The 14826-nt window shown below is 45.5% G+C and overlaps 1 protein-coding gene across 1 annotated transcript in view; it reads left to right on the top strand.

Moving 5' to 3' along the window:
- The first annotated feature begins 4725 nt into the window (after positions 1 to 4725).
- The window catches only part of Znf398 (zinc finger protein 398), a 28179-nt gene continuing 18078 nt past the window's right edge, over positions 4726 to 14826 (top strand). The window contains exons 1-2 of the mRNA XM_021663223.2: positions 4726 to 5009; positions 9586 to 9981. Coding sequence (XP_021518898.1) covers positions 4986 to 5009; positions 9586 to 9981 — 420 coding nt within the window. The 5' untranslated portion in view covers positions 4726 to 4985. The remainder of the gene's footprint in view (positions 5010 to 9585; positions 9982 to 14826) is intronic.

The raw sequence follows: 14826 nt of genomic DNA, 5'->3' as shown, positions 1-14826 counted from the left end.
TATTTTCTTTTCTTTTGTTTCTTCTTTGACAACTGCAACCAACCTCTCTAAATGACCAACAACCACCAAACCTGCCTCTCAGGGCCCTAGCATTTACATACCCTCTCAAAAGTTTTCAGAATTCCAAATGTCACACAATTGTAGAACTTATGTGCAGCTGGCAAAAACATGCTTCTGCTAGAGCATGAGACAAATCATAGTCAGCTGCTGCAGATGGCCTGAAGAAGACCCACATCCCTAAATCTGGGATTAAAATGAAAACACAATCTATTATATTTTCATGTTTTTAAAGAAACTAAAATTCCAAAATTGTAACTACAGGGTGTTGTGGTACATGCCTTTAATCCAAGCACTTGGAGGCAGAGGTGATTCTCTGAGTTTGACGCCAGCATTGTCTACAGAGTGAGTGCCAAGCCAGCCAATGCTATATAGTGAGATCCTGTTTCAAAAAACAAACAAACAAACAAAAATTTAGAGATGGAGAGATGGTTCCATGGCTATGAACACTTGTTGCTCATGGTGGTTTAAATGAGAACAGCCCCCATGGTTTCATGTTTGAATACTTGTACCTAGTTGGTGGAACTATTTAAAAAGGATTAGGAGGACTTGGAGGTGTGGCCTTGTTGAAAGAAGTCTGTCACTGAAACCAGAGATTGAGGATTCAAAAGATGCTGGCCATTCTTTTTTTGTAGACCTGGATATAAGCTCTCAACCATTTTACCAGTGCCACGCCTGCCTGCCTACTGCCCTGCTTTCTGCCATGATGACTCTAACCCTCTGAAACCATAAGCTTCCAATAAACTCTTTCTTCTGTATGTTGCCTTGGTTCATTATGTCTTATTAAAGCAATGAAAAAGTAACTAAGACATTGTTTTTGCAGACGATCTGGGCTTGATTCCCAACACCCATATGGCATCTAACAATTGTAACTCCAGTTCCAAGGGCCTTCTGTAAAGTTTTTATTTTTTCTTAAACTTGAGAGGTCTTAATTCTAGCCCACCCACCATCAGGACAGTCTGACTACATGACAGGCTTTAGTCTTAACTTTACCTGAGTAGGCTTGAGTCTCAGTTTCTAAAAAGAGAAACCACAGGAAAAGGGCAACCAATCAGCATCAGCCCCAATGTCTGGCTGGCCCAGACATAGTTACATCATAGCTACTTAGGAAAGTCCCTAAGCTCCTGGCCAATCAGGATTGGCCCTGTACCCCTTGGCTGGCTGCCCACCACTCAAGATAAAGGTCACCTAATCATCTCTGGAATTCCACTAACTGACTGTATAAATAGGGACTGCAAACCCATTTCTGGGCCTTTACCATTTTTTGTCAGGGTGGAGACTCCATCATGATGGAGTTCTGCAGAAAACTATTGTTCTCTGCTATTTGCATACTATGTAAGTCTGGGGTCTTTATGAGATTCAGACCCTAACAAACTCAGTTATGTTAGGTAGATAAGTTTTTGTTTTAATCCCAAGTGTGGGATTTCAGTTGAGCTATAGTTTGTCCACACATGTTAATTGTCACACGTGGGGCATGATCTTTGCCAGCTGGTAAAGGCCTTCCACGTGTGGCATGGAGAGGGGCGTGGTCTAGGACCATGAGTATAAATATGAGAGCCAAGAAAGAGAAGAAGAGATGCCTGTGGTGGCATTCTGTGTGGCGTGTAGCAGTGTGGAGAGACCAGAGACCAGGGACTGTGTGGTGGTTTGGAGCAGACAGACGGAGAGAAATGCTTCAGGGCACAACAGCATGGAGGGGACTGCTAGCTGTGTCTGTGGTTGATGGAGATTGGTAGAGAGCCCTAAAGAAATCCCTTGACCCTAAATAGCTGGGAGAAGGAAAGGGGCCTGGGCCTCCTCTCCCCACTAACCTTTTTTCTCTCCTACTTAAGGGTGGGGGGGGTAGGTGGGAGGGAGGTAGAGGCCTAAGCACTCCAAATAAAGTAGAGTTTTGAAAAGACTGCCACAGGAGGCTGTCCACTACAGGCCTCTTCTGGTCTCCAAAGGTACCAGCCATGCCCATGCTGTACATACATACATACATACATACATAAATACTTACATACATAGAGTCAAAACAAGTAAGTAAAAGACACAAAGAAAACACACTTATGCTTATGGTTACAGATGATGATATCTATGACTACCTTTGCATGGTTCCACACAATGAACAACATGATAAAAGAGTCATAGATATGAAGCAATGATAGTGATCCACTAGCCAGTTTTGGAAAGCACACCCCATCTCAAAGGAGATAAATTACTTAGGGAAGATAGTCATTGCTATATAAGACTGGGTTCAGTTCTTGCTGGCTATGTTAATTAAAAAAAAAAAACTTTCTCTTTTGAAACAATTACAGATACACAGGAAGTTACAAAGATTGTACAGAAAATATCTTCTGAGCCGAGTTTCCTCCGGAGGTCATACTGTATTATTATGATGTAATATCAAAACCGGCAAATTGATACTGATGTGTGTTGTATTCAATATCTTATTTTCCAAGGTATAGGTTTAGCAGTTTAAGCAACCACTCTCCTGCTGTGAGACATTTGAGCTGTTTCAATTGTCTGGCTAGTACATTAGGGTTCTTTGGAAAAGCGTGTGCTCTCACTTTTCTGAGATGACAGCCCTGGATTACAGCTGTGTGTTATAATGTGAGTATATATAAAAGGTTTGTTTTTAAAGAAGATTTACTTATTTTACTTTTTGTGTCTGGGTGTTTTAGTTGCCTGTATGTATGTCTATAGTTAGGATCATGAAGTACCTGTGGAGGACAGAGGAGAGTATCGGATCCTCTGGCGCTGGAGTTGCAGATGACTAACAGTACCATGTCAATTCTGAGAACAGAACCCCAGTCCTCTGCAAAAGCAGCAAGTGCTGTTAACCACTGAGCCCCATTTGCTTGTTTTCAGATTTATTTTTTATTTATGTGTGTGAGCCTTTGTGTCTGTACATCATGGGAGTGTAGGAGCTGGGGGCCAGAAGAGACCACTGGATACTCTAGGCCTAAAGTTAGGGATGGTTGCCAGCTGCCATGTAGTTCTGGGAACAGGACTCAAGTCCTCCTGCAAGAGCAGCAGTGGTTTTCAACCCTCCTGATGCTGCGCTCCTTTAATATGGTTCCTCCTGTTATGGTGACCCCCAATCATAAAATTGTTTTGTTGAAGTTTCATAACTGTAATTTTGCTCCTGCTACATTTGAATCATAATATGAATATCTGACATGCAGGATATCTGATGTGTGATCCCCCAAGGGGTCATGACCCACAGGTGGAGAACTGCTTTGCTCGTGGAGGAAACATTTAACAGCTTGGCGATCTTACTGTCATTTGAACAGGCAGAGTGAGTCCTGAGGCTTGGTGGAGCTCAGCTGAAAGCGTCTTATGCAACCTGTAAGGAAGGACAATATATAAGGAGGTGGGAGGATCAGGGGTTTCAGGCTGTCCTGTACTGCCTAGGCTACATGTAAATAAAAAGTCAAGGGTTGTTTAGTGATACAAATGTCAATGTTTAATAGCAAGAGAAGCAGCCAACAGAGAAATAGAGAACTTGAAAATTACAGGGTCCCACTGTGTAGCTCTAGAAGGCCTGGAACTTGCTATGTAGGCCAGGCTGGCCTTAAACTCACAGAAATCTTCCTGCCTCTGCTTCCCTAGGACTAAAGGCAAGTACCACCATAACGGGCTTTGTTCGTGCCCTCTAAGGCCAACGTTTTAAATTATGACTTTTAATAATAAAATCACTAAGTAATTTTCCCGAGGTCAGACTCTCTATCGCTTTCCTTTCTGTCTTCTTTTCTTTCCTCCTCCTCCATCTTCTTCAACTTCATTCCGTTACAGTAATGTTCTGTTTCAGAGAATGGTGACTTTATCTCTAACTATGCACTGTGCACCACGGTTCGGGTTTATTTGGATGAACTTACATAGAAGGTTATGCACTATTGCCATACCACACTAGGCTCAAGCGGAAGTGGCCCGGCGGGATGATCCTTATGCTTCGGGGAATTGCGTCTACTATTGAGGGCACTGACTGGATTCACTTACCAAAATACAGGTCTGAGAAGACTTTGATTCATACCCGTTTGAAAGCTGAAAATCTATGACTGTGTTTTTTACCTTTCTGCCACACAGGCTGTTAAACAGACCACTTTGTCCCCACTTGTTCCTTTACTCCAGATCCAGCAGACCTAACCAAAAGCTTTTATTTTTGTTGGCCTCAAAAAGGCCGCTTCTCGGCGCTGGCGAGATGGCTCAGCAGACTGTCTGGATTTGGCTCCAGCACCCACAGGGCGGCTCACAACTGTCTGTAGCTCCAGGTCCAGGTGGATCCTTCACCCTCTTCTGGCCTCCACAGGCACGAGACATCCAAGTGTAGGCAAATACTCATAAACATAAAATGACAAGGAACAAATCTTAATAAAAAGTCCCTTTCTCAGCCAAGCCCAAGAGAGGCGATCATCCAACGAATCCGATTCTCTGGTGCCAACATGAGTGATCGGCTTCACCCGTTTGTAATTTCTACCATTGATACAGCTCCATCACTGGCAGCTGACTCACTCGTTTTTATGTTGGTAGTCGATTGGGCTATCGTGCAGCCCACGCGCCGCTCCCTGGGCCTCAAATCAACCAAATCGGTGGGGTGGGCCTCCACCGGAGCTCGCCTCAGAAGCTGACCTCCGGGAGGGTGCGCCGCAGGCGGGCCGCCAGGGGGCGCGCTGGCCCGGGCGGACCGGGCGGAGGGGCTGCGTCTAGGCCGGCGCGGCGCCTGCGGTCCTCGCTGTCCACAAAGCGCCAGCTGAGCGGCGGCTGCAGCCGGTGCGGCGGAGGCTGCAGAGCTACCGGGTTCCTCGGCGGCCCAGCGCTCCCGGAAGCCGGGCTTGTCAGTGCGGGCAACGCGGGGCCGCTGCTCGCCGTCTGCGGTGGAGCGGCAAGCGGTCGGGCCTGCGTGCGGCGGCGACCCCCGGGATCGGACCGGGCAGCTCAGGGCCATGGCCGAGGCGACCGCCGCTCCGGTAAGGGCGACGGTGCGCGGGCGCCTCCGTCAGCCGGGGCTCGGGGGCAGGCGAGGCGGCAGGGGGCGGCGGCGGGCCTTGCCGATCGCCCCGGAGGGCCACGGCGGACCGCAGCGCCCGGGTGCGCGGGGACGCGGGTCCGCTGTGTCTGGCCCACCCGCGCCGCGGGGCTTCGTGTCAGCCCGCAGAACCGGGCTGGAGGTGCTTTTGAAGCCCACCGGCGGTCCTCTGCAGCCGGGAGGGCTGTCGTTGCCAGGAGCCGCAGGACAGCTACCTGCCAAGCGGCCAAGGTGTGCCCTCAGCGGGCCACGGCGCGCGCCCGGACAGGCCGAGGCCCTGCGGGGACCTGGGAAGCCCGGCGGAGCGTAGGCTCGGCCGTGCGTGTGCCTCTCTGCTGCAGGCCTGCGCTGGGCCCAGCCGTGCACGCACCGGTGCCAGGGCCGGCGGCACAACCGGGACAGTCTCTGCGCACAGCCATTAGGGGAGAGGGAAGGGTTGTTTAACAGAACGTTCTCATTGGAAAGTGTTGCTTGGGTTTGCCACCTAAGAAGCCTTTGGTCTGCTCACAGAGATGTTTTGATGGGTCAGAAGCCAGGCAGGTCCGCTGAGGAGTGGCTAAGTAAGGGAAGGAAGAAGAAAAGAGGGGAGCAGTGGGGTGGAATGGGAAATGGAGTGGATATAAATACAAATCATGGAGCTTAAATTTTTTTCCAAGCCTCCCTCCCAAAAAAAAAAAACAAAAAAACAAAGAAAAACCTTAAAGATAATAGAGACCATCATGTATTCTATAGGCACATGCTGAAAACTGTGCACATACTTCTAATTCTCTTGTCGTCATGTTTAGGAGGTAAAACCACCACGGAGGCATGATGGCCCACACTTGGGAGTCTTGAGAGAGGAAGATCAGAAATTTGGCTATTGGCCAAATAGCCAGGTCATGTGTCTTAAGAAAGAAAGAAAAAAGTAGAAAGAGGTTAATTTCAGTGAATTGTTATTTAGCTCAATTTATGCAAAATACCACGTCAGTAGTGATCAATATTACAAAAGTGCTACTGCGAGTTTATACTCAGCACATCTCAACTGAACTGACATTTCAGGTTCTCAATGAGCACATGGAATCAGTGGCTACGGTGCTGACTAGGGCAAGTCTGTTTTATGAAGAAGAACTGGGAGATACTGGCATTTTGTAATTTTAAGATATGTTTCTAGGGGCTTGAGAGATGACTGGGCAGTTGAGAGCACCAGTTGCTCTTGCCGAGTATCCCAGTTTGGTTCCTAACATTCACACTGGGGCTAACAACAATCTTTAACTCCAGCTCCCAAGTATCTGACGCCCTCTTCTGACCCCTGAGGGCAGCAGGCATGCAGGTGGCACCCCAAACATTCATGAAGGCGAGACACTAATATACATAAAATAGATAAATCTAAATGGTTTAAAAATATCTTTATTTGAGAATTTCATAGAATATGTTTTGATTCATTTTCACCCCACTCTTCCTCCTAATTCCTTCCAGATTCACTCCTCCTTCCCTTACCAGCGTCCCTCAATTTTGTGTCTTTTCTAAAAAATGTATTTATTTATTTATTTATTTATTTCAGTTTATTCACTTTGTATCCCCACTGCATTCCCCTCCTCATCTCCTCCCTGTCCCCCCCCTCCCTCTTCTCCCCCTCTGCTCTTTCCCTAGTTCCCTGATAGGGGAGGACCTCCTCCCCTTCTATCTGACCCTAGCCTATCGGGTCTCATCAAGGCTAGCTGCATCATCTTTCCCTGTGGCCTGGGAAGGCTACACCCCCCAGGAGGAGGTAATCAAAGACCAGGCCACTGAGTTCATGTCAGAGACAGCCCCTGTGCCTCTTACTAGGAAACCCACTTGGAAATTGAGCAGCCTATGGGCTTCCTCTGAACAGGGGGTCTAGGTCCTCTCCATGCATGGTCCTTGATTGTAGTATTGGTCTCTGCAGACCCCCTGGGCCCAGGTTTTTTGGCTCTGTTGTTCTCCTCCTTGCGGAGTTCCTGTCCTCTCCAGGTCTATCTCCCTCTTCTCGAAGGTCTCCAGCACTGCCCATGGAGTCCGGTTTGTGTTTTCTCATACACTCTTTGGTGTAGGCCAATCACTGGAATGTTGACCCACCAGGGTCCACACCCTTAAAAAATGGACAGTTGCCACAGCTCCCTAGTTATGACTGGGGCGGGGGGGGGGTCATGGACCTCCTCTTCCCCTTCAGTGTTACAATGTTGACTAGCTTTATTTTAGGCAAGTAGCCACAGCTGGTGGGAGCTTGTGTGTGCAGCAGTCCTGTGGAGTTCAGTAAAACTGCTCTTCCCCAGTCCAGCCTCCAGTCTTAGAATCTTGTTGTGCTGCTTCTTCCAATGGCCCCAGAGCCTTGTGTTTTGGGCAGTGATGTGGATGCCTCATTTCTGGTCGAGCACTTTTTTTACTGCTGCTGCGGCTGGTGCTACAACAACAACAAAACAACAACTACTACTACCACTATTGAGTCTTTTTGAGAAAAAGTCTTACTGTTTAGCTCTAACCACCAACATGTAGATCAGGTTGGCCTCAAACTCACTCACAGAAATATTCCTTCCTCTGCAAGTGCTAGAATCAGAGGTACATGCCACCACCCCTGCTGTTATTATTATTTTTAATGTACCTTATAAGGTAGAAGGTTGGTATTCAGAGTACAAGTGGAGAGAATGGCTTTAAAGAAGTCTTTAAATAAGATGAAACTTCTTCCTTTAAGAAAGAATGAAAGCATGTAGACCAGGCTGGCCCTGACCTCACAGAGATCTGTTTGCGTCTGGTTCCCTAGTGCTGGAAATAAAGACATGTGTCACTCCCTCCTGGCTGACACCGTGTCATCCCTGGAGAGTAAGAGTGCTATGTGGACAGGTGTGTGCCGTCCCTGTGTGCTCCCTGAATCAGCAGATGCTGCATCCATCACCTAAGTCCTTGCTTAAAGTACACCATCTCCATTTTCTTCACACACCAAAGGAATGAAAATATGTACTCTGATTACTGTGTCAATGATTGGGACTTGAGGTTAAGGTCTTGCTATTGTAGCCCTTGTCAGCTTGGTATTCATTGTGTATCCCAGGCTGGACTCAAAGGCACAGCGGTTCTCCTGACTCAGTTTCCTCAGTGCAGGAGACATCTTGGAGGGTGGGGGGTTTGATTCTCTTCTTCCACCATTTGAATCCCAGGGCTTGAACTCAGATGATCAGGCTTGACAGTAAGTGCCTTTTTCTGCTAAGCCATCTCACTAGCCAATCGCCCAATTTTCTAGGTGATTCTGTTGCACCTAAGTTTGAGAGTTTGTAAATGCCTGGAGGGTACTTAGTAGTGTCCAGAGCACCACAGAGCACTGACTGTTGGTGTGTGCTGGAAGCACCTCACCTGGCTGTGTGGCTTTCTTTTTAGGTCTCACCTGGAAGCAAAAAAAGGGGGGGGGGGCAGTGATTCAGCTCATTCAAAGTAGTATGTCAGCTGAGTAAGTGAAGCACAGAGACAAGAGTGAAATGGGGTTGAAGTGTGGCTGAAATGGTCAAGCAGGGAAGAAAGCAAAGCCGTGTGCAGCCACAAGCAAATGGAATCATCATAGGACTAGAGTTATAAAGGGTTGGACAGCAGGTGAAATGAGAATAAGATAGTACATGATGTGGAAATAGAAGGCTGTGGCCAGAGAGTGGTTGCTCAGGTTCAGAGAATTAGGCCTTGTCTAGGCTTAGTCTAACCTCCTATGTGTTGTACAGATTTCTTCCTTTTATGATACTCTTTGTTACAGAGTACATTTAGTAATGAACAAACAGCCTGTGACTTACTTGGAAAAAAATCTGATTCAATATTGTTACCAGTTGAAAATTTTCCATGTATTTTTCTAATTTGTCCTTTAGAGTTTTATAGTATAAGATTAAACAAATCTGTTCTATATTCTATTTCCTAATTCTCGAGTATTTGAAAATGGTTGTCATATTTTCTCTAGACTAAACACCCTCAGCTTGTTCGATTATTACTAATTGATTCAGTTGTAGTATATAAACTGAGTGATAGACAGGGCTAGAGTATAAATTCATAAGAGATTTGTCAGAGAGCCCTGAGGTCAGTGAAACCTGATGAAAAACCTTGTGTCCATTTGCCTTTTCCAGAGATGGAGGGGGCAACAGCAACCTGGACTTTTGGGCCTTAGAGAGGAAATGGGCCAGACCAGCCTTAAGCCATTTATTCATTCACTGTCTTTCCCCATTCTTCCTTGAATGAACAGTTCCCTTGGCTTCTGATGCCAACAGCCTTCAGAGCAACAAGGTTGACACGGGCACTATAAAGCTGCACTAAAGCTATTTTGGTTAATGTCAGCTGGACAGTTAAGTAGTCCACACCCCAAAGAAAGGGTTTTTCTGTGTAGCCCTGGCCTAGAACTCACAGAGATCCCCCTGTGTCTGTCTCATAAATGCTGGGATCAATGGCATGTGCCACCACCACCCAGCAGTTAAGTAGTTTTTATCTGGTTTTGGTTTAGAGTCGGGATTCATTCTAACTCTCAGTGTCTTGCCCCATCTTTCCATTGCACACAGACCTCTGAATGGGACTCGGAATGCCTCACATCATTGCAGCCCCTTCCTCTTCCTACACCTCCAGCGGCAAATGAGGCACACCTGCAGACCGCAGCCATCTCCCTGTGGACGGTGGTGGCTGCTGTACAGGCCATAGAGAGGAAGGTGGAGGTCCACAGCCGGAGGCTCCTCCACCTAGAAGGCAGGACAGGGACTGCGGAGAAGAAACTAGCTGGCTGTGAAAAGACAGTAGCAGAGCTTGGGAACCAGCTGGATGGCAAGTGGGCCGTGCTGGGGACCCTGCTGCAGGAGTACGGGCTGCTGCAGCGGCGGCTGGAGAACCTGGAGAACCTGTTGAGAAATAGGAACTTCTGGATCCTGCGGCTGCCCCCAGGTATTAAAGGAGATATCCCAAAGGTAATAACCCTCTTCTGGTTTCCAGCAGTCTCACAAGCTCAGACATTTGTAGTAAGCGGGTCAGTCAGTCAGGTACTTAGATATTTTATTTCCTCTTATAATTTCTTAGGTTGATGGAACTATGAAGGTGTTTGTTTCTGAGAACTGTGTTCACGGTATCTTTTTTTTTCTTTTTTTGAGACAGAGTCATGTAGCCACGGCTGGCCTCTACATCCCAAGTATTAGGATTACAGGCCTGGGACACCAGTGGCTCAGTATACATTTACAATGTCAAGCTTCCAGTGAGAAAACTCTTTCTCATCTATAGCTGGCTCTCTGGCAAATTTATTTTTTTCCTCTTAACTTTTTTTTTCACTTTTGCATCTGTATGAGTCACTTCTCTCTTTCTTAAACTGCCACAGTCTCAGTGAGAAAATTGAATTCAGTATCATTTAAATCAGTTCATTTGAATTTGGTTGACAATTTGGTGAAAAGTTACAGGGAAGACAATGTATGGGATTATAGTCATGTGGTTATTGTAAGGGATAAGGGTCATCTGTGAGTCTAGGCTGTCATTTATAGAACAAGCATACTGAGATGCTAGCGTGCTGTCTTCTGAAGGAACTAGTTTATAAAAGAGAAAGGAAGTTTTAATGATCACTGTTTGATAGTGAGATGCCTAGTTTCCAAACATACTTGTTCACTCATACATTTTTTATAGACACGTACTTTTTAAAATTTAAAATAATTTAAAAAAAAAACTAATTTTGGGGGTAGGTGTGCCTTTATTCCTAGCAGAGGCAGGATTATCTCTTGTGAGTTCAAGGCCAGCCTGGTCTACATATCAGTTCCAAAACAGCCAGGAATACATAGAGATGGCTCAGTTAAGAGCAGCTGCTCTTAACCATAGTTTGATTTCTACCGTCCACCCAGACATGCATACAAATGCAGGCAAAACAGCTATGCACATATATTAAAAAAAAGAAAAAGAAAGAAAAGAAATGGATATTTGAAACTGAGTGAACTCAGGCTCAGAACTGTGAGAAGATCTGAGATGGAGCTTTCCAGGGAGGAAAAAATAGTTACTTGATACAAAGTCCCCACGGCACAGTAGATTTATAACACAGGAAAAGGAAAAAATCCAGTCAGCCAGTGTGCATGATTGAACAGAGGCATGACTGAGGAAATAGGTGGAAAGTGAAGTCATTATTTAATCCTCATTGTTCCAGGAATCATCTGCCTGGGCATGAGAACACATTCTTGTAAACTTAGCACTTAGGAGGCCGACACCAGAACATGAAAATTGATGTTTTGTTTTGTTAATTTTTTTGAGACAGGGTCTCTTTACATAGTCCTGGCTGGTCTGGAACTCACTATGTAGATCAGGTTGGACTCAAACTCACAGAGGTCTTCATGCATCTGCCTCTGCCTCCCAAGTGCTGGAATTAAAGGCATGTACCGTTGGCACTGTTTTTAAACTATTTTATTTTGGTTTCTTAATGCCTCTCTTCCACCAACCCTAATACCTTCCACCACCCCAATACCGGCTAGGAAAGAAAGCAGGTTAGTCGGGAGAGGGAGCACGATATCTTTAGCTACTTCCTACTGGTTAGGGGATTGGGTTCCCTGTGGCAAGCAAGGCCAGTCTTCATTTCAGGATATCACCAACTTCTCATCAAACTGCAATAGTAACCAGGAGCAGCATGGAGGAGCACCAGCATTCTTCTTTCTTGGAACCCCTTTCTCTCTCTGGGCTCTGGCATTTATTCTGTGTCCAGAGTCCTCAGAATTAAACTGCCTGCAGCTGTCAAGAGCCCCTCTCAGAGCCTGCATGAGGCAAATAGTCTGCTGCTGTGGACAATCTAAATCAGTCCCATATCCCACACCTGGGATGAAAACAAAACCATGTTTTCATAACATAACTGAGTTTTTAAAAACAACAAAACTCTACAACAATGTACAGCTATGCCCAGCTGAGAATAGAGGGCTACAAATGAGACTTTATTCTAGAAAAAAAAAAAGTCAACTGACCTGGTACACTTTAAAATTTTTAGAGCCCAAGGTGGAATAATTTTTTTTAATTCCATAGATATTATATGGCTGAGATTATAACCTTGAAGACCAAAAAAAAAAAAAAAAAAAAAAAAAGGAATTTGAATTAGAAACAAATACAAAATACAATGGGAAATACAATGGGAAGAAATTACAGAGCTTGAGTACAGGAATTATTTCTGGCTTATCTGACAGCTTTAATCACTATTTTATAAAGACACGAAGGCTTGGAGTTTATCCAGAGTCAGGCATGGCAGCACATACCTGTAATCCCAGCATTCAGGAGGCTCAGGCAGAAGGATTTATGTGTGTTCAAGGCCAGCCTGATCTAATAGTAACAGGCCAATCAGAGCTACACAGAAATGCCACACCACACACACACACACACACAAACTGGATAAAAATGTAGCTCAGTTGTCAGAGTGTTTGCCAGCGTGTATGAAGCTCTGGGGTTGGTCCCTGACATTACATAAAACTAGACATGTTAACATGTAGCCATCATTCACTATTTTCTGGGTTCTTTTCTCTATTCCACCCTTCTTTACCCCTTTACTTCTTCCAACACCCTAACACTAGATAGGAAAGAAAGAGTGAGAGAGGGGAAAGGGGGTGGCAGTCGTTATTGCTAGACCACTTCCTGCTGAGCAGGTGCGTCCAGTTCCTTAGGCGAGTGTGATCTAATTTCTTCTCATTATTTGCGCACAACTACTTGACAAACCCCAACCAACAGTAACAAACAACAGCAAACCACCAACCAGCCACCAGCAGCAACAACCCAGCTATCCGGGCCCTAACATTTATGTAGTCTCTGAAAAGTTCCCAGAATTCCAAATGTCACACACTCAAGAAACTACCTGCAGCTGGCAAAAACATGCCCCAGCTACAGCACGAGGCAAATCATAGCCAGCTGCTTAAGAAAACATGCGTAGAAGGCATACTTCATGTTGGAAATGTCTTTAATTGAATGTGGACGTGCCAAACACAGCAGCGCATACCTGTAACCCCAGTGCTCTGGAGACTGAGGCAGAAGGATTGCTGTGAGTACAAGACTGCCTGAGCTACATGGCAAAACCATATCTAAAAAATACAAAACACAGCAAACAGCAAAAACACTGAGTAATAATAACAGTGAGAGACTGGCATTTTAGCTCCATTTTGTGAAAAAACTTGTTAGAGATTTTGAGACGTTGCTTCCTTCTCTCTGTCTGGCTTATTGAGGCAGGGTCTCATTATCTACCCTTGGCTGGACTGCACTATGTAGACAAGTCTAGCCTCCAACTCAGATACTAAACCCAAATCCATCTCTTTTTGGGTTGTCCTACCTTTATTAGAAATCTGCTTCTAAAATTTCATGCCTCTATTACCAATTTACATGTCATTGTATGCCTCTTTTGGACGGAAATCATACTTTAGTAATTTTGGTGCTTAGGGAGAACTTTGTATGTAGTGACTGTTCAGAACTGCTGTACAGTTGTCTCTACTCTGAGTGACTATAAGTAATGGTCCCCAAATGCACAGTGCTAGAGGTTGATTTTTTATTCCCTGAAACTGTTGTGAACTAGAGGCTCGGCTAGGCCATAATTTTTCCAGCATCTTTTCTATTGTCTCACATAATACTTTGCAGCTCAGTAGATATTAATATTTATTTAATGAAGTCAGGAGTGAGTGGTGGCATAGACCTGCAATCCCAATACTCTGGAGGCTGAGATGGGAGGATCATGAATTCCAGGCCAACTTAAGTTGTACAGTGAATTCTGGCAAAGCAGGCTATATAATGAGACCTTATCTAAAATAATAAAACAAATAAAAATATTATTGAATAAAGAATTTGAGGGGGAAGAACAGTAGTCTGAGGTAGTCCCTCCTGTGGGAGCTAGTTTACTGAGAAGGAAAGGGGCTTTTCTCCAGTGGCATCTTCTTTTCCTCCAGAACTTCCTGGGGATTATATCTGGGGCAGCAGCCTGGCCCTCTTCTGCCTCCTTTTTGTGGTGAGGCCTTCCCATTTCTGTACTTCCTCACTTCTCTGGTTTCTTCGGTACTTCAGTATTTTTCTCCTGCACCTCTTCCTTTCTTCATCTTGCTGCTGTGCCTCCCTGTTCTCTCCTTGCTACTCTGGCTCCTCCTGGGCCCCTTTGTTGTCCTTCCTTGCTTGCTTTATCTCCTATTTGTGGGGACTTGACAGGTATGGTGGGTTGAACCAACACCTCCCAGTATGGGCCCATATCATTTAATCCAGTGCCTCATTGCTGCACCCCGTGCACTGGTGAGATGGGCTGAGTGGTGTGAACCCCCGTGCACTGGTGAGATGGGCTGAGTGGTGTGACTAACTGAAGCTATGGCAGTGTCCTTCCCTATCCTGTGGCAACCTGCGTGAGTCTGGCACAAACTGGCCTGCAGAGCTTCTGCCTTAGTAAGAGGGGGCTGGGAAATATTTCTGAAAAGAAAACTGAAAAATAAGAAAGCCAGAACTTTTTCACGACTGCCAGCTCACTTTTCCTTACAGTTTTCCTCCTGGAAGAGATACTGGGCTGACATATTCTTAGTCAAGGTTTAAAGGTATCAAGTGGCTGGTGAAGGCCTTCAATCCCAGCACTCAAGGCAGAGGCAGGCATGTCTCAGTGAATTCATAGCAAGTTCCAAGGCAGCCAGGGCTACATAGTGAGACCTGGTCTCAAAAATAAAATAAGTTAAAATAGTAAGTAAAGTGAAAGTAGTCCCAGACTCCGGAAGTGGATGTAGAATGTGTACACAGTGCTATAAAATAAATTCAAATGCCTATGGGTGAAGAGCAAACCACCAAGAAAAATTTCAGTT

This window comes from Meriones unguiculatus, chromosome 3 (assembly GCF_030254825.1).
Source record: "Meriones unguiculatus strain TT.TT164.6M chromosome 3, Bangor_MerUng_6.1, whole genome shotgun sequence".
NCBI classification, from domain to species: domain Eukaryota; kingdom Metazoa; phylum Chordata; class Mammalia; order Rodentia; family Muridae; genus Meriones; species Meriones unguiculatus.
The sequence above is the reverse complement of the archived record's forward strand: the minus strand, read 5'-3'. Positions and strand labels throughout refer to the sequence as shown.